At 36.9% G+C, this 24,096-nt stretch overlaps 2 protein-coding genes across 2 annotated transcripts; both read right to left on the minus strand.

Moving 5' to 3' along the window:
- Positions 1-202: 202 nt before the first annotated feature.
- Positions 203-11,159, minus strand: LOC120481277 (solute carrier family 35 member E2A). The gene is made up of 9 exons (XM_039674857.2): positions 10,979-11,159; positions 9,842-10,185; positions 8,315-8,450; positions 6,965-7,092; positions 3,345-3,465; positions 3,210-3,263; positions 3,059-3,131; positions 2,080-2,225; positions 203-1,994 (listed from the first exon to the last, which is right to left on the minus strand). Exons 2-9 carry the CDS (start codon positions 10,119-10,121, stop codon positions 1,763-1,765), a joined length of 1,170 nt encoding a protein of 389 aa, XP_039530791.2. The 5' UTR covers positions 10,122-10,185; positions 10,979-11,159; the 3' UTR covers positions 203-1,762.
- A 2,649-nt stretch (positions 11,160-13,808) lies between these two features.
- LOC120481272 (zinc-binding protein A33) lies at positions 13,809-22,967 on the minus strand. The gene is made up of 6 exons (XM_089119233.1): positions 22,180-22,967; positions 18,799-18,894; positions 18,352-18,582; positions 18,253-18,275; positions 18,053-18,171; positions 13,809-15,123 (listed from the first exon to the last, which is right to left on the minus strand). The coding sequence occupies exons 1-6, from the start codon at positions 22,570-22,572 to the stop codon at positions 14,609-14,611; spliced, it is 1,377 nt and encodes a 458-aa protein (XP_088975359.1). The 5' UTR covers positions 22,573-22,967; the 3' UTR covers positions 13,809-14,608.
- Between the last annotated feature and the right edge of the window lie 1,129 nt (positions 22,968-24,096).

The raw sequence follows: 24,096 nt of genomic DNA on the forward strand, positions 1-24,096 counted from the left end.
TGTTAAAATTGGCAAATGTAGCATAAGGCCTTGTGTGAAATAAACCCGAGAACAATAATAATAATATAATGGAAAATACATCAAATTAGCCCACTTTGTTACCAAGAACAGTTCAGCAATCATGTATGTATTTAACTAATTTAAACTTAGCTCGAGTTTAGCTAGTTTTAGTTGGTCTTTTAGCTACAAAAAAATGCACAAGTTGCACTGTATACATTTAATAAAGAAATTCAAAATGTTATCAATGCACAAATAAAGATCAAATTATACAGACAAATCCAATTAGTGGTTATTGTACATTATCAAAAACATACAGTACATAATTTTATATCAAGCCACCACAGTTTAGACATACATACCCTTGCCATTTCATCAAGTATTTGACAAATCCTCTGCTTCACAGAGATTAAACAGAGAGAACACATGGAATAAACCATCTCATCCGTAAGGCAGAAAACACAGGGAAACTTCAAGTCATTTGATATCATGGACACAATCTTAAAACTGCTCAAACAAGTGAATCTCTGACGGGCCAGAGACAAAATAAGAGACAAGAAGGAAAATAATTCTGTCAGTTTCCTGTAAGAAAACAGGCGATTAAACGAGATCAAACATGGGCTGGACGAAGATTGTGGTCCGCTACAATCATTGCATTTACTATACACAAAACCTGCTTGTGTTTTGTGGAATGAGAGACCAGTAAATGAACTTTATAAGAAATAGTGCCTTTACAAAATACTCTTGGAGAAACGTCCGTCATATTTCACCTTAAATCTTTATGCGGAAAGCCTAATTTCAGGGATTTTTGACATTATTTTCTTGACAATAAATCAGTAGGAATAAAATAAAGTGGTCTTAAAAACAGGCTTTATCATCTTAATGCAAAATATAGTGCCTTATTTTTCGATTTTAAGGTAAAATACGAGCTGGATATTTGCTGGTGAGGGTCACTCACTCACATGTAGAAACACCAAACGATATCGCAGCGTTTCTCTAAGTCTTTTGGTTGTCAATTAACCACCAAAAAGCTGAATTATTGTGTCCCAAAACCACAGATATATACAGTGAGGCATGATCCCTGTGAAAACTGAAGCTTTGATTATTGATTCCTGCGCTTTGGACCCACAGCCAGCTTTCATTGTGTTTAAAGGGATAGTTTGCCCAAAAATGAAAATTACCCCATGATTTACTCACCCTGAAGTTTTCCTAGTATGACACTCTTCATCCAGACAAATACAATAAGATATATTAGAAATGCCCTGGGTTTTCCAAGCTTTATAATGTCCGTTTATGTTTTGAAGTCCATTAAAGTGCATCCATGATGTGGCCTTTATAAACCCCTGGAGCTGAAGCACTGTTATGATGGATAGATCCACTTTTATGATGGACAGATGCACTTTTATGATGGACAGATGCACTTTTATGATGGATAGATGCACTTTTATGATGGATAGATGCACTTTTATCATGGATAGATGCACTGTTATGATGGACAGATGCACTTTTATCATGGATAGATGCACTTTTATCATGGATAGATGCACTTTTATCATGGATAGATGTACTTTTATGGACTTCAAAACAGAAACGGTAATCCAGTTCCATTATAAAGCTTGGAAGAGCCAGGACATTTTTTAATATAACTCCGATTGTTTTCGTCTGAAAGAATAATGTCACTTACACCTAGGCTGACTTCAGGGTGAGTAAATCTTGGGGTAATTTTCATTTTTGGGTGAATTATCCATTTAAAGGAACGCAGGATTCATTTGGCAGACGTGACGTCGTCGTGAGTCATGTGCTTGAGCTCGGCCTCCGCTGATTGGTTGAGAGCGTGACGGACCAGCGTGTCTCTCTGCATCTGCTTGGCCTTGTTATACAGCAGGACTCCCACGAACACCAGCACCGTCCCGCCAGCGGACACCAGAGTGATGGAGTTATTGAACACGATGATGCTCAGCCAGATGGACAGCGCGTGCTTCACGGTGCTCGCCACACTAAACACACACACACATTTCAAAATTGATAATAATATTGAATGTTTTTTTGAGAATCAAAAAAGATTGTGTGAAGGAGGCGCACCTGAATGTTACGGGTGAGATGCGGCCCATGAGCGCGTAGGCCGTGACGCTCTGCAAGTGGAAGAGGACGCCGTCGAACAGCAGAAGCAGAACCACGTCCTGAGAGAGACTGAAGCTGTGCTCGCTCTTCCCGATCGCCGGCAGATCCTGCGGGACACACACACCAGCATACAATAAAGTCACGAGTATTACTGTGAAAAAAAATTATACTTGAAATATTAAATCTTTGGGTGTTTTTTCATCCCCCCTCTCTTTTGTTAGATGTAAGTTTATTAATATATTTACTTTAATCAAATGATTTCATTAATATCTGCCTTCACATGCATCACTAACACTACAGATTCTCATGAATATTTACTATGACAAATGTAAGTTAGAATTAATACATCATTGTGTGTTTTTCCCCCCGGACTGGATGTGAGTTTATTAATTTACTTTAATTATTTCAATCATGTGTTATAATTAAAATCAAATTTCTCTATTTATTTCCTTAATTAGTTCCCTAGTTTAATTTTACTCATTTTTACACTGCTTTTATTTTATTTTTAAAAAAATGTGTTTATTTAGTCAATTTGTTTATTTTATGTAGACTATTTTGTTACCTTAAATGTTTTTTAGTTATATATTTATTGTGTTTCATTTGAATCATTTTTTTAATCATTTATTTGTTTTTATGTGGTTATGTATTTTCCATTTACATCAAATTGTGTTTATTAATTTATTTCAAGCAAAAGTATTATGTATTTTTATTTAAATAGAATGTTATATATTTAACTTAATCAATTTATTTAAGTCTCTTTAATTATTCATAATCAAATTATTTACTTTTTTTTATTTTTCTTTACATTTGACAAGATTGCCATTCCCCTGCTATGAAAGGGATAATTGTGTATTGTTGGGTGTGTGTGTGCTTAGCATGTTTGTGATGCGGTCAGCGTTTAATGAAAGCGGGTCTCGGACGTGTTTTTGCAGGGACTGACCATCAGGAAGATCCAGACGGGCACGAGCATGACCATAGCGGCGGCACTGGTGTAAAACTGCAGCTCTGGAGGACTAGAAACACACACAGCGTGATAGCGCCCCCTACCGTACAACACTTAACACACACACACACAAATCAACAGCACTCACCTGAACTTATACTTGTCCCCACTCAGCAGCTTCTTGGAAAACACATTCTGTAAGCTGAGAGAGGAAGAGTGTTACTCTTAAGAGTGAAGAGAGTTTCAGTGTGTGTGTGTGTGTGTGTGTGTGTGTGAGCAGCACCAGTCCATGATGTTGGTGGAGAGCGCGGCGGAGAATCCCAGCATGTTGAAGCTGATCTCAGTGGCAGTGCAGAGCGCCAGACCCAACATCACAGGAATCAGAGACACGTTCACCCAGAAACCTGACACACACACACACACACACACACACACACACACACACACACACAGACGACTGAATACTGGCTCAAGTTAAAAAGTCTGTGTTATTCCTATATATTTTGAATCAGACTGCAGTACCCGTTTCCACCACTAGCTGTCACTTACAATCAGAATCTGTAACCGCATGCATGTATTGTTTATAGTTCACCAAAATTAAAAAAAGTATGGAAATGAAGGTATCAAAATGAAATCAGATATGGTAAACACAGAAAGTCACATATTTGAGAATCCATGTAAACATTTTAATAAAATATAATATTTGAAACTTTTAAAAATTTCGCAGACCTGGGAAAAAATTCTCAGATACTATTATAAATGTTTCAGATTTAGTACTCATATTGCATGGTTGTGCTTAGAGTTTATAGTTTATTTGTGATTATAACTCAAAGAAACATTATAAATTGTGCCGACATATTTTTTGTCCAGACTGTCATACAAATAAATGAGGACATGCAGAAACAAGAGATAACCAACCAAATATTAATAACTGATTATGTTGTGGTCAAGGTTTGCTTTTTCCTGTCAGCTTTTAGTTTTTCTGTGCATTTTTGTTTGCATAGTAAAACCTGTAGCTTGCCTTTTTTTTGCCAAATAACTTTGTCAAATAAAGACCTTAACTGAGTTAAGAATTTTGTTCTATCAACATATTTAAAAAAAATATAAAATATTTTCCTCATGTTTAATCAAACCTGTAGGGTCACTTTTGGACGTCAGGGACAGAGTGTAAGCATTAGTGTCTGACATAATTGTGTATTTTTAGCTCAGCAGAATGATGATGAATATTAGGACTGAGTCCTCATGTTCATGTGTTATATCTCTACTAGATTGAGCCGAGTGTGGACGCTTGTTTCTGCCACTGAATAAACATGAAAAAAGGTAATTGCGACTTTTTTACTCACACAAATCTGACTTTTTTTCTTGCAATTGCAAATTCACATTCGTAATTCAGTCTTTATAGCTCACAGTTTGCGAGTTTATTTTCAATTTTGAGAAGAAAAAAAAACAGAATTGCAAGAAAAAAAAAAATCGGAATTGCAAGAGAAAAAACATAGCTGCAAGCAGCCATCACCGGGGCCAAGCGCAAAGACGACAAGACATCCCAACGTGGCTGGAGTGTCAGACCAACTGCAGCAATTAAAGACATTTAAATGTGAATTTAGGCAAAATGATTGAAAAATCACATACATTAACTAAAAATATGATTTAATGGATTATCACATTCGACCAATAGGTGGCGCAGTTACGAAATTGATGTGGTGTGGTCAGAGGGAGACAATGCCACTTGCAATGTTTGGTGTCTATATGTGAAGGCATTGCAGATATAAAGCCTGAATAGTCATTTTGGCATCATGCCTCATTTCGCTGCTGCGGTATAGACCATTTCACAAGATGTAAACAACACTGGCCCAGAAGCACTTCCTGTTTCAGTTTGTAACTGTTTTCTTTATTTCACATGTAAAGAAAACATCTTAAAGATGTTTGTTTAACTTTTTGATTTAGTTTTAAATGTTCTGTTGGTTGTATTTTATCCCAGCTTTTATGTAGTTTTAAAAAACTGAAACAGGAAGTGCTTCTGGACCAGTGTTGTTTACATCTTGGGAAATGGTCTATACGAAAACTTTTTCGTCTATCGACACGAAATCCATAACTTTCAGTCGGTACGGTCTGGAGATGATACAGTTCGATTTTGGTGAAAAATGGACCAACGGTTTAGAAGGAGTTTGAAAAAGTAGGTATTAAATGAAAATCAAGATGGCGGACAGGAAGTTCATCCAAATACGGCAATCTTGGTATCGGTGTTCTTGGAGTGACCCAAGGAATCTATTAAGACCAGTGTCATTACAATAGGCAAATTTATTAGCATTTTTGGAAATTAAATTATAACGTTTGATCAAAAGGTGGCGCTGTCTCAAAAGTACCCTCAGGGGATGGTGCTGATGATGGCACACACTGAGTTTCGTGATGTTAAAGCAATGCATTTGTTAAGTATAGAATTTTACATCACAAAATTCTTCTATTACTCTATTATTGCGCCACCAAGAGGCTCAGTCCCACCATTTTTTTATGCGTCCTCAGAGAGAGCCTACACTGTAAAAAAATATTGATGGTTTAACTTAAAAAAGTAAGTAACCTGGTTGCCTTAAAATTTTAAGTTCATTGAACTGGAAAAAGTGAGTTAATAAAATGAAGGAGATTAATTTAACCACCAGAAACTCAAAATTATATGTTATCTGAACTAAATAAATTATTTAAGTTGATTTGACAAAAGAAAAAATGTTGTGATTACTACACTGTAAAAAAAAATATTGTTGGTTTAACTTAAAAAAGTAAGTAACCTGGGTTGCCTTAAAATTTTAAGTTGATTGAACTAGAAAAAGTGAGTTAATACATTATAGACATTATATGTGAAAAAACACGTCAAAAATGACTGACACGACGTTTATTGAATTTTACTACTACTTACTATCAATATTTTGATATTTGGGCATTGGCGTATAGAATAGCCAGCAACCTATGTTTCCAAACATCTGCCGGTGGTTTCGTCTCGATCGGACTAGCGGTTTCGAAGATATACACAAATGTATTTTAAGTGCCGAATTACAACGCTGCAAAAACCATATGCCGAAACCTGGCAAGTCTGGTATCGTTGGACTCGGCAAGGATTTGGGAGTCTAATGAGTCTCATGAAAATAAGAGTTATAAGCATTTGAAAAATTAATTTACCACTAGGTGGCGCCATTTTGAAACTTCTCAGTCTTCTTCAGGGCGTTGTACTGATGACCCATACCGAGTTTTGTAACAATTCGTTCATGCATTCAAAAAATACAGAATTTTAGCACATAATTCAAAATGGCCGAAAGCCAAAATGGCCGATCTGGGAATGACATCCTGAATCTAACGAGACCACTTTTATGATTTTTGGGCAAACCGTTCAGAAGTTAAGAGCGAAAATAGTCATTTTCATTTCTCCGGACCAGTAGGTGGCGCTGCGCCGAAACGCAGCATGTAGCCTCAGGTCATGCTTTGAGATGATATGTACCAAGTTTGGTCTGAATTCGATTAAACGTTGAGGAGATGCAGCCTTATGTCTGTCTTTCGCAAGCGCTACGTAAAATTTGTTTGTGCGTTTATTGAAAAGGGTTTGACGAACCGACTTGAATTTCAAAACTTTTTGTTGGTATGTTTATAATTTTCGTGAAAGTCAAAGAATCGGCCTAGGAGGAGTTATAAAAAGTAGTTTTTTGGGAAAATGTTGGAATGTTGTTTCAAGCCCTTATAGTTCCAAAGTTATTAGCATAAACATGAGCGAAACTTTGGACAGGTGGTGGCGCTAGAGGCAATGAGTTAGACTCACCAAAATTGGTGTAATTAATTACTTTTGGGAGTGTCCTCTGAAGCGCCACAGCAGTGTTGTGTGTGTTTGCACAGTAAGTTGTGTGTGTGTGTGTGTGTGTTCACCTGTGTATTCTCCGAGTATGAGGCGGGACATGATGACGGTGAAGATGGGGGCCGAACTCTTCACCGTCTCCGCGAACGACACGGCCACATTCTTCAGACTGACCAAACCCAGAACTACAGTCGTGAACCTAACACACACACACACACACACACGCGGAGGAGAATGAGCCGTGGCCCGTAGAACAAGTTTCACCGCTTGCTTTTCATCAATCCATCAAGCGGCAGCAGATCTGAAGCACAGTCAGCTTTTGCTCTACTTTCTTCTCACTCGTCCACTTTACACTCAAACATGTTCATGTTAAAAACGCACATACGCAACATCACACCATCTCTATCTAAAAGGAGTAGTTCACTTTTAAAAAAACTTCTGCTGATAATTTCCTCACCCCCATGTCATCCAAGATGTCCATGTCTTTCTTTCTTCAGTCGAAAAGAAATTAAGGTTTTTGATGAAAACATTCCAGGATTTTCTCCATATAATGGACTTCAATGGGAACCAAACGGTCCAAATGAGAGTTTCAGTACAAACTGTTCAAAGGGCTTTAAATGATTCCAGACGATGAATAAGGGTCTTATCAAGCGAAACGATCGCTCATTTAATAAATAAATAACAAAGTTTAAGTTTTATAAGCTCAAATGCTCGCCTTGCTCTGTTCTGTGATGCGCGTTCGTGACTCTCCTGTTCGAACTCGTTCATCAAAATGAACAAATCTTTTCCAGAGTCAACTCATTCATTTAGTTCGTCGAATTAACCAAATGACACGAAAAAAGATTTGTTCATTTTGATGTTTGCACTGAAACTGTCTTTTGGACCTTGAACCGTATAATGGACTTCAATGGGGACCAAACGGTTCAAGGTCCAAAAGACACTTTCAGTGCAAACATCAAAATTAACAAATCTTTTCCCGAGTCAACTCATTCATTTCGTTCGTCGAATGACCCAAATGACAAGAAAAAAGATTTGTTTATTTTGATAAACGAGTTCGAACAGGAGAGTCACGAACGCGCATCACAGAACAGAGCAAGGCGAGCATTTGAGCTTATAAAACTTAAACTTTGCTATTTATTTATTAAATGAGTGATCGTTTCGCTTGATAAGACCCTTATTCATCGTCTGGTGTCGTTTAAAGCCCTTTGAACAGTTTGCACTGAAACTGTCTTTTGGACCTTGAACCGTTTGGTTCCCATTGAAGTCCATTATATGGAGAAAATCCTGGAATGTTTTCATCAAAAACCTTAATTTCTTTTCGACTGAAGAAAGAAAGACATGGACATCTTGGATGACGAGGAGGAGAGTGAACTACTCCTGTAATAGAGTGGTGTGTGTTATACACACGGACACACACGCACCTCATGAGTCCCACGAACAGCATGATCATGATGAAGTTGGAGGGGTATTCGGCGCGGGACTTGTGCTGGTAAAGCGGACACGGCACCAGCATCTTACCACAGCCAATCACAGTCGTGGAGAGCATCTGGACGGCCCCTAACACACACGTGCAGAGAAAACACAATCAGTGCACACTTGAGGTAACGAACAATACATTAGGTTTTAGATAAATCTAGTTTATCTCATGAAAACATTTCAGGTCGGAATTCTGGGAAAATATGAAACCACACTTTGCAAAAATAAAATGGCGGCTTTCGGGATATTTTATGTTTGCATTGTGATCCTTAGTTATATTCAGTAATGCAACACATCTAATCATTTTAAGCATTTTGTTTTTCATTAACTTTTATTTCCATAGTCCCCTTTATTGGACAGTTTATTGAGTTTGTGCGATATTTATAAATAAATGATATAGGATATAGGCAATACAGATATTGCGAGCGCATCTGAAAAATAGCGTCTAGCATTAAAGACAAGTAAACACTCAGTAATTAAAAAATAACAAATAAAACATTCACAATCACAAAAATAAATACAACCAAACAAAATAATGATTGAAATAAACAGTGTTTTAAGATTGTCAGGTATTCTGGTTCAGAAACACTGCATTTTGTAAAATATACATTAAGAACATAGTTGCACAAGAACGAGTGAATTCTGTCTGCTGTTGTTTGATTGGTGTTATTATTATATATGCGGCCGCAGGAATATTAGGACGCTGTCACTTTAAGAGCCGCACCGATCCAATACACTGACACACATGCTTTTCTCGATCAACTGTTTACACTCACTCAAGACAAAACCGACTGCGTTTACGAGGATATTTTGGCATATTTTTATACGTTTTGTCTATTCAAGTGCAAAAACATCTGTATCTCGCACTAAACAGTGTATAAGACGAATTTCTGTGCGCACGGCGTTTGGGTGTGTGTGAAAACAACGTGCGAGCCTTCTTGCGCTGGAAAGGTTTAGTCATTTCATTTATGATTTTGCTCAAATATTTGTTGTTGGACATTAAATATGCCATATGTAGTTACAATGTTATAATGTAATGTGATTTTAAATCTTTTTTGCCAATTATATATGTATACAGCACAGCCTACATGCCAACCAGTGGATCTCTGAGTGAGTGAGTGAGAGAGTGGAGGTGGGGCTCATTTGCATATTCATAGAACTGCGCATACTAAATGAGGTGAGGGTGTCGAGTTACATTCTAAATATTTTAAGGCATGGAGATTTTTTTTTCCAAGGAAAAAAACATCTAAATATGTAATTTAAGGGATAAATGTAAATAAACTTTAATCTTATTTGACGAGGGAACCCTGGAAATATCTATTGTTTATTTAGTGGTGCAGTTCGATCTGATCTCCTGAATAGAGGCCAAGTTCACGTTCATGCTTTATTTGCCAAGACTGAGGTTTATTGCTCTTCTCTTTGTTTGGCTAAATCACAGCGGGAAGGACACGTCACACATCTGGGAAACCTACCCAGCATGCTCGGCTCTCCCTCCAGCAGCGAGAGTATGTACTTGTTGAGGAAGAGCGTGCAGAAGCTGAAGAAGTACCAGAGCGCCAGGTACGTGAGAGCCCTGGAGTTCCACACGCCGGTGTCGTCCTCGATCACCGTGGTCTCGGTGATGGTGATCTTCAGGACCGGCTCTCCCGGCGTGCTCTCGCTGCGGGACAGCATCACGCGCTCCTGCCGCGGCCGGAAGCTGCCGAACGAGGGCCAGAACGAGGACTTCCCTGAGCGCTCGCTGCCGGCCATGCTGCGGGACGACGGGGGCCAACTCCAGGAGTAATGAAGCAATGACAACACATGAGAAGGACATCTGCACACACGGGGAAACACACTCATTGTCAACTCCACATCGTCATGATTGCTAAAGTCATCTTAATTTAGTTTATGGAATATTCTAATTGACTTATCAGTGCACATCATTAGTGTTTATCTTGAATCAGAATCACTTCCTCTCGCATCATCTCTTCTCTGATGAAGAGGGCGGGGCTATAACCTGTCACTCACATGAGATCAGCCAATAGCAAACCACCATCCAATTAATAGTTTTTAATTTCCCCGCCCACATTTGTTCTTGTTCGGTAAACGTTTACACAAAAGAGGAGAAAAGATGAGTGTAAAACTTTCCCTTCATGCCACACCTTAATTAAACGGATCTAGTCCGATTATATAAAGCAGATGGGTGTGCATGAACACAAAAACATATTGTACCCATATAAATTAATAAGTGACAAATAGCATGAATGGCTAATTATGTGTTCAAGACCGGTTTGTATCTGTCATGCTCGATTGTATCAAATGACTCATGTAAATCGTAGCACATAATAGTTAAAGACTATTAATGTAAAGGATTTTGCTAAGTTACTTTCTTACGTGTGTCTTCAAATACTTTTTGAGTATTTATGAATGTTATACATGTGCTAATGTCTTGTGTTTGTCTAACCTATTTGTTGAATTATTATTTAAATGACCTTATTTAAAAGCCTAAATGTTCACTATTAAAACAAATAAAGATCATTTAAGACTCCATTCCGCTTCATGCAAGATATCTGCACGACCAAACAACGGGACGAATGATCCTGTTAAGTAGAAACATGATACTGTACCCAATGTGTTCATCCGAGACATTTAATCCGCATCGAAACACGCTTCATCCTCGGATGTCTTTCGCATTCCCTCATGGAAGCAGTGGCTGAAGTTCAGGAGAAATCATGAGGATCGGGATCTCTCGACACGTCTTCACTGCACTGATACTCTTTCCTGATGTGTGTGCATGCGCTGCGTGAGTCTGCGCAGTGGAACAAAGAGGAAATGCTTTTGTTTTCAATCGCGCTGCGCACTTGGAGCGCAGCTTTGACTGGAAAACTACATCAACGGCGAAATGCGGAAGTGGGACTTTTTTTTTTATTGACAGCATTTGCAAATACAAACAACACATTCAAATACATACATACAAAAACAAATACATAAATAAATATATAAATAAAGTACATACATGAATAAATTATATCCAGTGGGGTCTGCAAAGTCCAGCAAGGCTAATCAACAAGCAGTCCAATTCATAGCATACCATATAGTTATGAGTTCCAATTTCATTCACTCACACATGTCACAAGTTTTGAGTATATCTGCACAGTCTTCAGAGCTTTACAGTTCTTTGAATATCTTATGGAGTCCGAGTATTCATTGACTTCACTCTCAAACACAGGAAAGAAGGGTTTAGAGCCCCTGAACTTACATTAAGCGAGTAGAAATAAAAGATTAATAATTAAATACTTTCCTTCCTTATCCGTCTTAAGGTCAACCACACCAAAGAAAACATCTTTAAAGCAAAATGAGAAATCCGTAACGAAAAAGGTTTGGATGAATTCAAGGACATCTGACCAAAATTTTTCTGTGTATGAACATTTCCAAAATAAATGGCAAATATCTTCATCTGACCTTAGAAAGAGCAATCAGATTCAATATCTGGTTTATACCGCTACTTTACTGGGTAGAATCTGTGAATTAATTTAAACGTAACTTCTCTCACTTTATTATTAAGCATATATTTAAAAGGCAAAGACCAAACGTTTTTCCAAGGGACATTCTCTACTAACCTGTTCCAATATGAGATTATATAAGGAATAGTAATAATTTCTTTTTGGTATAAAGCCCTATAGTTTTATTTTTCGTCACTGCAGAAAAGCATAATCTCCCAGTAGGCCTATCAGATAAATCCATATTGTGAGTCAGTGCTGTGGCCATGGGAAATTAATGCCTCCCAGCAACATTCTGATACCAGAAGGAATTGCATCAAAGACAATTGCATACTCCTTAACCGAAACAGGAATTTGACATTTCTGCAAGATCTCTGAATAACTGTACAGTCTGCCATTTGTGTCATAGAGTTGGCCAACAAGTACAATATTATTCCTGTACCAGTTTTCAAAAAATAAAGATTTGTTTTTGTAGAGAATGTCCTTATTATTCCAAATGTAATAAAAGTGGACTTTTTTATTATTGCAAATTAAAGGTTACAGACAATAACAGTGAGAAGAAAAACAGATTGGGAGAGAATAAAGAAGAATACATTAGGCCACACAAATCAATACAATATAACATTTTGTAAATGTGAAAAATTAAACGTTTCTTAAAACAGACTCAAGGATATTATGTTTTAGAAGCCGTTGAGTTCAGTGGTTTTGATATTTTCTTAAGGGAAGTAAAAAGAGACTTTAACAGAGGAGAATATCCTAAAATCAGGATTACATCGAATGGTTCTGGCTTTGTGAAGATGAAACTTAGCCAGAAGACAAAGTAATACAGTATAATCAAAATTAACATCCTCACAATGAAAATCGGACGAAAAAAATTATATAATCTGTCATTTGTAACAACAGCAGAAAACTAAAACTTCAGACCAGAGAGATTTAGAGAACGGCACTGATCACACAAAAATAGAGAACTGATTCTTCTTCAATATCGCAAAATGAACATAAAGAAGATACATTCTCAGAAAACCTGCTCAAAAATAAATTACAATGGTAATATCTATGAACGATTTTGAAATGGAGTTATGTAATTTTATTAGGGTTAAAAAGATTGTGAGGGTAAAGTCCATAGTTATTAAAATCAGAGTTTGGAAAACAGATATACTCGTTTAGATCGTGCTTTAGGGAGAGTTATTGGAGTTGAAGATAGAAAAAGCATTTCTAATAAAGAAGTTGTTGTAGTTTTTATCTAATACATTAACACCACAAGTGAAGGAATATAATTGTTTAAACAGTCGTATCTTACATGTGCTTTAATCAAGGTTCATAAACTGACAGGAATACTTTTAGTCACCTTATTAAAATCTCTGACTGAAATTGCAGCACTTTTCAGTAAATCAGAAAAAGAAAGAAGGTCTCTTTGAGCACTGGAAAAATCAGAAACAAGAATATTTTGATACAGATATTCCTTGGAAAAACAAAGTGCATTTTCATTATTATTTGGTTTAGGTTTCCAGTCAGGATTGTTTGCAAAAAAATGTTTAGTACTTAAAAATGTTTACCGACATGGAAATAACATTTATCGATAATGTTCTGCAAATGTCGACACACAATCTTTTTTCATATGTTAGCTCTCAAACACATTTTTGTAATTTTGTCTGTTTTTAATAGTCTAAATAACACTTGATAATAAAAATAATTTTAGGTTTAGCCTACAATTTAATCATTTGTAATAAAGTTTTGTTTCAAAATGGATGAGGAAAATAACGCCTCGAAAATCAGCAAGTCAAATGTTTTTTTATATAGGCTACACACACACACACACACACACACACACACACACACACACACGCACGCACGCACGCACGCACACGCACACCCACACACCCACACACCCACACACACACACATTTCTTTTTATTAGATTATTTTGGATTTATTCATAACTATTTCACTGGGGAAATACAAATAAACATTTTGTGTTGTGTTCCCACTCATTTTGAACAAGTTTTGTTTCTATGACTTAAACCCTAATTATCATCCCAAACATTTCATCTTTCACTCTGAACATTAAATCACATAATCACATAGATATCATTTATTTATTTAAAACACATAGTTCAAGAGATATTCACTATTAGTTGTTTTGTATAAATTGTTTTCAGTGAGTCACAGAGAAAATGATCTTTTGTTGTGAGATTCAGATTTATAAACATCTGAATCAAGTATTTCTATATTTAAAAGTAGAAAACTATTTCTATTTGAAACATCTTTGTGGATCAGCAAGAACTTTTTACATCCTTTTATTTCAATAAAAAATTTATCATTTCACCTCTATAACTTAAATAATTATTCATTTAGTCTCATGTTGAACAAACACTGAAAATATAGAATTTACTGCTTCAGTTATTTGATGTAATACAAGAAAAAAATTATATAATCATATATAATTATGATGCAAAATGTTTTCAATATATAAACACAGATTGAGTGAAATAATGTGGTAAATGTCAGTTCTCCTGAAAACATGAATGCTAAAACGGTCTCTAATGGGTCTAATTGTGTGAAGTGGAATATAAATGAAAACTTGATGTTTATTGATCTGAGTGTTGCTGTAGTGCGGATATCAGTCATGTGATCATCACGGCCCAATCACAGCCACCGTACTGACACTCAGATCAACAGCACTCTTACTCATGTGAGATGGAGTAAATATTGGAAACATGATGAAAGCAGGAAGATCCAGATCTACAGGAGAGACGTTTACTGACTATTGACCGCTAAGATCCTCAGAGAGCCTAAAAAACACTGGAAGAATGGAAAGAGTGTGTGAGTGAAGGTGGCTGTGAGTGTGTGTAGATGTGTGTTAGTTACAGGATCAGAGAACGACACCGTTCCTCCATTATAGTCAAGATTCACTCTCACACGATCAAGCTTCTGTTTAAAATGAAAACTAGAACGACGAAACAGAGAACTGAAGATTCCGTCCGGATCATACCGCACACTCCAGACATCATAAGTGTCGAAGAAACAGAGTTTCTTCCTCTGTTTTGATGCTGTAGTTACTCCAAGAGCCCAACGTATACCCTCTGTAACGTCCACATCCCAGCAGTGTGTTCCTGAGTTAAATCCCTCTGAACCCAGAACACACTCATACTGGTCAATTCTCTCTGGATTATCAGGAAGAGTTTGATAGTCCTCGCCGTATCTCACACCGGTCAGATCATCAGACAGGAGGAGATATGGATACGCAGTGTTTGGATCCAGAATCACAGGAGCTGATGAGACACAATCAACACATGCTTTTATTCTGATCTTCATATAATGATCAACAGTGAACCCAACACAGATTATTCTGAATTATGACACTCGTCCTGTTGATCAAACTCATTTTCCTCTGATCACTGTCAGTGCTGCAGTGTTGGGGAAGCTACTCTGAAACTGTAGTTTGACAAGCTACAAGCTACTCGTAAGTTAAAGTAGTTAAACACTAAATGTTTTACATTTAGTGTTTAAAACAATGCAATAAAATTATGATCTCAAAAAGTATTGTTTTATTACACACAACACCCAAATATCTCAGAATGTTTGTCAAAAGTGCAAAATTGCAACAAATAGCCTACAACATTGCAAGAACAAAATATACATCCAACGTAAATTGCATGTAGAACATTTTCTCATAAAACTTGGACAAATAATGCCATGGATAATTAACTTTAGTTGTTTCTCCATCCTCCAAATCTGCCGTCACGTCACGTCTTGCTCCATCATCATGTGTGTGTCAACACACTTCTGTACGTCAGTGAACCGTTAGCCGCAAGATGCGTGATTAAACAACAGGTGGCGGTAATGGCAAAAGAAATATGAGTTTGCAATCTAACAAGAAGAAGAATATAGCATCGGGCTGATTCGCGCAGGCTCGACAAACGCAATGTAGCTTTTGGTCGCGCTACACCGCTACTTGCTGCAAAAAGTAGTTAGCTACTGGAAAAGCTATACTGTTTAAAAAGCAACTGAGCTACAACAGCCAAGCTACTGAAAAATGTAGTTACGTTAGTAGTGTCGCTACTTGTAGTTAACTACTCCCCAACACTGCAGTGCTGTTATTAGTTTCACACTCGTTTTATCATCAGCGTTTAACGGCATCAACTACACACATTAAATATGAGATTCAGACATTTGTGTCCATCAAGAGAAACTGATACTTTGGGAAAGTTCAATAACAATAAATCAATGAGATCTGTTGATATTAATGCTGTGGATGAAGAACTGGAAGTGTGTGTCTGATCTTCAGCAGCTTCTGATCATCTTCATTTATTGCCTCTTATAGTCTGTGTTTTGTTTTAAAGTAGTTTATTCTGAGTAATAAATAATTTCTGAAGCCAACATAAGTCAAACACAACAGAAATTATTTATTATTAGTGAAGGCAAAGCATCTATTGTTATTCGTTATTGATAGATGCACCTACGTCACTCCAAACAGAACGCCGCCATATTTACGCCCGGTTTGGCCGCCCAAACTGCCCATTTCAATGAGAGAGAGAGAGAGAGAGAGATACCTGGAGAAAAATTTTAATTTTAGGCTCCGATCCTTCTTTGTTACCCCCTAGTTTTGTCTTGTCCATTATTATCTGCCCCAGACTCGCCCCAAATTGCCTCCATGATATATATATATTTCTCTTGTGCATAACCCCTGTCCATAGGCTACAGTGGGGATCGCTTGAAGGACCGATGTATATCAATACGCTGTGTCTGGATGGGTAAAAGACGTAAAAGTGCGGCACCTGGCCACCAAGGATTTATAGTTAATCATGGGAAATGTAGGTATTAAAAAAAAAAATCATATGTATGATTTTGGTGGTAGTTTGCTCAGACTAGCGTTGTTAGCTAGCTAAGTGGCTAACAGCTGGTAGTTTAGCCACGGCTCACGGCTAGCTGTCATTAATCTGGATCAGGCCTGTCACGATAGTCAATAAATCAATTAATCGCACAATAAAAAAATGAGCTAGATAACTTTTCCGTCCGTGATAATTGCCATTTGCATGCTTTTTTCTTTTCCTCATCTCTCTCTCTCTCTCTCTCTCTCTCTCTCTCTCTCTCTCTCTCTACCAAAGAGACTGGATATGACAACTCTGTTTAAGACATAACCGACTAAGACATATTTTATGTGAGTAATTTTTTACTCTACATATTTTATGGGGGACGGGGGGCTCTTGTGGCGAACGAATACTTATTATTATTTTTACAAACAAAACTCCGGGATGAGTTACCATTTGTTGCAAATTGCATAGAGATTTTGTGTTGAACATGGCTCTGGATCACAGTGCAATAGAGACAAGGGGGCGGGCTCATTTTACTCATTTAGAGCACCCTAGCAACTAATATCATAGACTTCCATTCAAAGAGATCATAAGGAATATCTTTGGATATAAGTGTCATAGAAACATGAGGGTGGGCTCAGCCAACCATAAATCACCTTGAACACTTCCTAGCCATGCCCTAGCAACCACTGTCGAGCACCCTAACAACCCAAATCTAAAGAGGGATATCTTCTAATCTGAATATCATAGAGGAGTTGAAGTTGGTTTATATAATTCATACTGGCAAACAGCCTTTGAAGTAACATCACTGGCAGCTGCCAAACCACTCCCTAGCAACTAAACAGAGCACCCTAGCAACTGTTCAGCAAGATCTATATCTCTGCATCAGAACATCGTAGACTGATGGCGGTCGGCTCCATTGACTAATGCTAGAAAACAGGACTTCCATCATGCTACAAATGCTAGCAGAATAGCAATTAGCTAAGTTTTGAAACATGTCAACAATGCTTGCTAAAACACAGTAGCAGCATGATAATCATGTTAGCACTATGTTAACAATATGTTAATCGTGTTATCTATCTATATAATGTTAATGTTGCACTATGTTATCTATCTATCTATCTATCTATCTATCTATCTATCTATCTATCTGTGTATATCTATCTATGTGTATATCTATCTATCTATCTATCTATCTATCTATCTATCTATCTATCTATCTATCTATCTATCTATCTATCTATCTATCTAACTAACTAACTAACTAACTAACTAACTATCTATCTATCTATCTATCTATCTATCTATCTATCTATCTATCTATCTATCTATATCTATCTATCTATCTCTTTAATCCATCATGTCCGGCTCAGATGTTCAGACTCACTGTTTTGGACGATGTCCTGCATCTTCTTCCAGACTCTGAACGGCAGGTTGCCCAAGTATCGTGGCACATGAATCAAAGCTCCAGAAGCCATCTGTGGATCCGGCCGTGAGCTCTGGACTCTGGAAGAACATTCAGGAGTCAGAACTGCAGTGGCTTTGGATCAGAACCAGAGAGACCAGAGACAGGAGCAGATCACTCACCTTTCCATTGAGACTGGAAACTCCTGCAGAACAAACACACCATTATCATCAAGAACTCAATCAATCAACCAATGATCAACCAATGATCTGAAATCAGACCTTCAGAAAGCAGACGTCACTGGCTTTCATCATCTCCTCCATGTCTTTGAGTGTGTGTGAAAGAGCTGAGATGTGTGTGTTCATCTCCTCCAGCTTCTCCTTCATCATCTGCTTCTTCTGCTCCTCTTCCTCCCTCAGTGCAGTGACTGTAGCTTCTTCTTCATCTCTGAGAAACTGATGAAGCTTCTCAAACTGCTGTTTAATCTGACGCTCTGTGTGCTCAGCTTGAGCCTGAAATCACATCACATTCACTTCAATCATCTCAATCCACACTTTACATCATTAATATCCAGGATAAACTCCCATACCCGACATAAAACTGATCCAGAAGCAGATTGCTGCTAGTCATTTACAGAAATAATAAACTGGAATCCATTATATCAAATCATAATTGTATATAGTGTCCAACAGCTGGAATGAAAATGACTCTCGTTTCTGTTTCCTCACCTTAATGTGTTGAACTGTTTTCTCAAATTTTGCTTTCATTGTTGTATTGCGTTTAAGTTTCTCCTGTAAGGACTTCAGTGCTGTATTGAGCTCCTCCTAGAATTGAACAAAAATACATAAAACACCAGATTACACTGAAGAGAAGACAATACAGTGATATGATCATATAATGCAGTGAAAAAGTATTTGCCCCCATCCTGATTTCTTCTGTTTTTGTGTACATCTCATACTAAATTGATTCAGAAATTACAACCCGAGTAAACACAAAGTGCAGTTTGTAAATAAAAATGTTATTTATTGAAACAAAAAGGTTATCCTAAACCACCATGGCCAGCGTGAAAACGTATTTGCCCCCGTAGTTACTAATTCCTCAAATCTATTAAATGATTACAATGGCGTTTCTTCAAGTCTACCAGGTCAAGCTTCTCTGCACTGTGGATGAAACTGGTATTGACCCGCGGCCTTCAGAGAGCTGTGCATCGCGACCGACCTCGCCCTGCGTGCCACTAAGTCAAGCACTTTTATGAAATGTGTGGATACGGCCCTCTTCCCCCGAAATAGGCAGCCGGTCCCGTCCGTTCTGGTGGACTGAAAAGGATTTTGACGTGAACCAATCAGGCTTCAGTATTCAGGGAAAAACTAAGTCTTCCTCAGAAGCGTCAGTTACTGATGCAATGCTCCTTTTTTTATTTATTTATTTATTTTTAATTGACAAGAAGTAACATACAAATCTCTCGCAGGGGATAGAATGTACAAAAGTATTAACCAAGCAGAAAACAACAATAGAGAAAAAAAAAATAAAATAACAAAGAAGGGGCTACTACAAAACACACAAGTCAAAGGCAAAATAGAAAATTACATTTGGAGCGGCACACACAAGGGAGATTAATCAAAACAGTAATTTCCTGGATATATCACTATACATTTTCCTTGCGATTTTAGTAGATTTTACATTTTTCAGTGAGGTAACAAACAATTTAAAATCGTTTATAAACCAAAAAAAAAAGGAAGGCTTAGAACATCTCCATGCAATGAATATGATATTTACCCATAAGAATGATCATATTCACTAAATCTGATACTGATGAATCTATATGATCCATATAAAAGAGGATGTGTGGCAAGATGAGAGTAGGGATATTATCAATCTTGAGTGACAGCCAATTGTGTAGCTCAGACCAGAAACTATTAGACACGGGGCAAAAAAAACCCCAAAAAAACATGTGTTCCAGAGTCTCATCAGCCAACTCACAAAAAGCACAAGGATCTACTTCAAATTTAAATCTTCTTTTAGGAAAGTCAGCGACAGGGTATATCTCATAAATTATTTTAAAGTGAGTCTCTTTGACTTTTGGGGACACGGGCCATTTAATGAATTTAAAATGTGATTTTTTTGGTAACACTTTACAATAAGTGTGCACTAATAAGCATTAATTCATGCTTAACTAATGCACAGATAATACTGAATTAATATGTAACTAATGATTATCTAAGCTATTCATTAATGATTACCACATTAGGAACTAATTAAGAGTCTGTAAGGTTAATGTATTAGTTCATACATGAATTGTTATTAATTAAATATGTAATTGTGGATTAATTCCATAATAACTCATTTTTTAACTAATAGCGTTAATTAATATGTTAATTACCAGAATGAGCCAAAGCCTTGTATTTCAACTTCCAGGTAATATGACAGGTACACTAATATGCATTAATACATGATTAATTACTTCATTGTTAGTGCAAATTCATGTGCAAATTACTACAATTACTAAATGACTAGTTAATAATGATGTGCCCCAACAAGTAAAGTCATAACATAATGATACCTTTGCAAATCATTAGCTAATGATTAATTAAAGCAGACAACTGGAAGTTGAAGTGCATAGCTTTGACTAATTGTGGTAATTAACACATTAATTTACACTATTAGTTAAGAAAATATGTTGATAAGGAATTAATACACAATGACACATTGAATTAATAGCAATTCATGTATTACTTAATCTATTAATCATATTGACTCTTTATTAGTTTCTAATGCAGTAATAATCAATTAATGGTTTAGTTCTTCATTAGTTATACATTAACTCATGATTACCTGTGCATTAGTTAAGGATGAATTAATGCACATTAGTGCACCCGTATTGTAAAGTGTTACCGATTTTTTTAATGGACAATGCACACATATTCAGAACCTGTACACACAATCCTCTGTTATAATCAAAAAACAATTTCGATTCCAAAGCATCATTAATATATTTATTATTGCATTTACTGTCAACTAGAGTACAATCATTAATAACTAATTTTGGTAAAGTTGGTAAGGGTCTTATATTGGTATATAACAGTGTGCTTTGAATTGACTGTAATAAAGGTACCGGTATTGCTTTACAGATCTTATTGTAGTCTCTATTTGTACAGTTTAAATTATATTTGTCTAAGAAAGACTTATATTCCAAAAAATTACCATTGTCATCTATAACATCATTCACAAACACAATGCCCTTTTCATACCAATCATACCAGAACAATGATGTCCTATTGATAATAATGACCCTATTGTTCCATAAGGTGGATCCATGCGCAGAAAAGTTATGGGCGAAAATCATTTTCCAATATTGGAGAATTTGTTTGTGGAAGTTTGATAATTTAACAGGAATTTTGGTCACCTCAAAATCACATTGCAAAAGAAAATCAAGCCCTCCTACTTTTTTAAATAGATGTCTGGGTATGTGAAACCACATAGAATCTGGTTGCGACAGAAATGTTTTTAACCAGTTAATCTTGAAGGTCCCAAACATTGCTTCAAAATCCAAAGCTTTAATCCCACCCATGTCATACTCTTTAACAAGCTGTGATTTCTTATAGTGAGTTTTATTTTTCCACAGGAATTGGAAAATAATTGAGTTGGCTTTCTTAATATTGCCAGATGAAACATACAGGGAATGACATGGATAAATTACTTACCTTCTGTAAGTATCTAGTAACACTTTTATCTGTGAGCTATTACTTAATAATTCATTAATACAAGTTTCTTTTAGTTATTAGTAGTTACTAGATTGTTAATAAACTTTTTCAGTAGTTCTCTGGGAAGTATTAAAAAAATAGTAGTTATTGATTAGTTAACAGTGAACTACCACTTTCGTCTGTGCGCTATTACTTACTAGTTTGTTAATCAGAGTTTCTTGTTAGTTAATAATAGTTACTAGATTGTGTTACTCATTAGTTCTTGTGTAGTTATTCATTAACGAAGGAACCGTATTCTAAAGTGTTACCCAGATCTTTGCTCTTCAGGACAGAGGTTACATTAATAACCGGAAAGATCTGCGTTTATGACTCATCCTTTACATATGAATCAAGAAACATTTGTCTTACCTTATATGATGAAACGACTTCACTGATGGGTCTGAATTTATGATTGTCATGTTGTTTTGAATCTCTGCAGACGATACACACAGGCTGTTTATCCTCCAGACAGAAGAGCTTGAGTTTCTCTCTGTGTAAACTGCAGATCTCCTCAGACCCTGATGAACGCCTCTCATTTCTCTCCTTCAGGAACGACTCACACAAGTTTCTTAATGCAAGATTAGCTGGAGGATCAGATGTTGAGGTTCTCCTGCAGACAGGACACTCCTGAGATGTCTTGGTTCTCCAGTACTGTTGAAGACACTCTTTACAGAAACTGTGACTACAGGATAAAAGAACAGGAGTCTTGAAGATATCACAGCACACAGGACAAATATAATCATCTTCAGCTGCTGAAGCCATTCTCACTGTTTGAGCTCCAGCAATCTAAACTTTACTTTCACTTTCTGAACGACGGTTTTAAAAATGAATCACCATGAGAATCACAAAGATCAGAATCAAACTTGTTCAGGAAGAAACTTCTCAAATTCTTCTGTAAAGTTTTTCTCTTCGTACTCCACTGATCGCTGATTCTTTATTGCTTTTGTCGAGACAAAGTCAGTATGGCAGAAAAGAGAAATAACAAGTCCGTCTTCTAACCGTCTTCCTGGTCAGTGTTGTAAGAGGGAGGAGCTTCTGATCAAGGTGTGTTGAAACAGGTCAAAGAACAACATCAGGATTTCTTCATGTGAAATGAACTTGCATTGAAACGTTAAGATAAAGCTATAAAGTATAAACCACAAAAGAACAATGAAAATACTCAAATATATAAAAATACGTTTCCTTTATTGTTCTTTTTTATTCGTTAATATCTAATGATGTTTACAATGGAAGTGAATCAATCAAAACTAACTTTAGCTGAACAATGTAATTGTAATGATCCACAAGGAACAGAGGAATCCATTTGCAGCTTTTATTAATCAGAGTCGTACCGGCAGGGTCGAGACGGGGCAGACAGAGCAATGCAGAAACAGGCAGAGATCAAGGCAGGCAGCAATAATCGTAATCAGAAACAGTCCAAGTTCAGGCCAGGCAGATATCAATCGGGAAGTAGTTCAACAGTTCAACAGTCCAAAACCAGAAAACCAGAATCAGGAAATAAACGCTCAGAAATGATCACCGGGGCAAATCAAGACTTCGCACTGGTGTGGTGTGTGAAGGTGTCTTTTATGGGTGTGTGTAAATGCAGTGCAGGTGTGAGGCGCAATCAGTCCCAGGTATGAGGCATGATGGGAATTTGAGTTTAAAGCCAATGATCAATATTCCGGGGAAGGCTCCCTCTGGTGGCGGAGCGGGAGCCTCCACTGTTACAGTAATGTTCGAAGAAAGCAACTGAGTCTTTATTAACATCTTTATTAAAGTCTGAGCTTTATTGACATCAAGCTTTTGACCGTAACTTACATGCAAACACACAATGCTTTGAATATCTGCCACTTCACTCGGTCCCCCCTAATGGATTAAAGACACATTACCTATAACAACGATATAAACTGTTTTATGTCACATCACCCTTCCCTATAAGTTACTTAACAAATGTAACATTCTACTGTGAAATTACAATAGTCAGAAAACAACATTTGTCTTACGTTTATATATATATATATATATAAAAATATAAAAATAAAAATATAAAATATATATAAAAACGACTCGTTTTTAAAAGTGGGAAACTATGACGTCGAAGGGGTTAAAACACCACCCCCGCAGAAGAAGATCAACGCCTGCTTCAACACGGCCGGTTTAGCCCCGCCCACCGATTCGCGCATTACACGCATAGCTAAGTAGCCTAACATACATGCCTACCTCGTGATGACAAACCGGCTCGAGCTACCGAACAATAAATATTGTGCAGCACCTGGTTGTGGAAGAAGACAGTCGCTGCATAAG

Source organism: Pimephales promelas, chromosome 14 (genome assembly GCF_988280905.1).
Source record: "Pimephales promelas chromosome 14, fPimPro1.hap1.1, whole genome shotgun sequence".
NCBI lineage: Eukaryota > Metazoa > Chordata > Actinopteri > Cypriniformes > Leuciscidae > Pimephales > Pimephales promelas.

Excerpts from the sequence above, each read along its gene's own strand:
- LOC120481272 (XM_089119233.1), bottom strand. The coding sequence starts at position 22,572 with ATGGCTTCAGCAGCTGAAGATGATTATATTTGTCCTGTGTGCTGTGAT. Across the intron at positions 18,276-18,351 it reads GTGACGTCTGCTTTCTGAAG|GAGTTTCCAGTCTCAATGGA; the intron begins GTCTGATTTCAG and ends TTTGTTCTGCAG. Across the intron at positions 18,172-18,252 it reads TTTCCAGTCTCAATGGAAAG|AGTCCAGAGCTCACGGCCGG; the intron begins GTGAGTGATCTG and ends ATGTTCTTCCAG.
- LOC120481277 (XM_039674857.2), bottom strand. The coding sequence starts at position 10,121 with ATGGCCGGCAGCGAGCGCTCAGGGAAGTCCTCGTTCTGGCCCTCGTTC. Across the intron at positions 3,264-3,344 it reads TCCACCAACATCATGGACTG|CTTACAGAATGTGTTTTCCA; the intron begins GTGCTGCTCACA and ends TTCCTCTCTCAG. Across the intron at positions 1,995-2,079 it reads ATCTCACCCGTAACATTCAG|TGTGGCGAGCACCGTGAAGC; the intron begins GTGCGCCTCCTT and ends GTGTGTGTTTAG.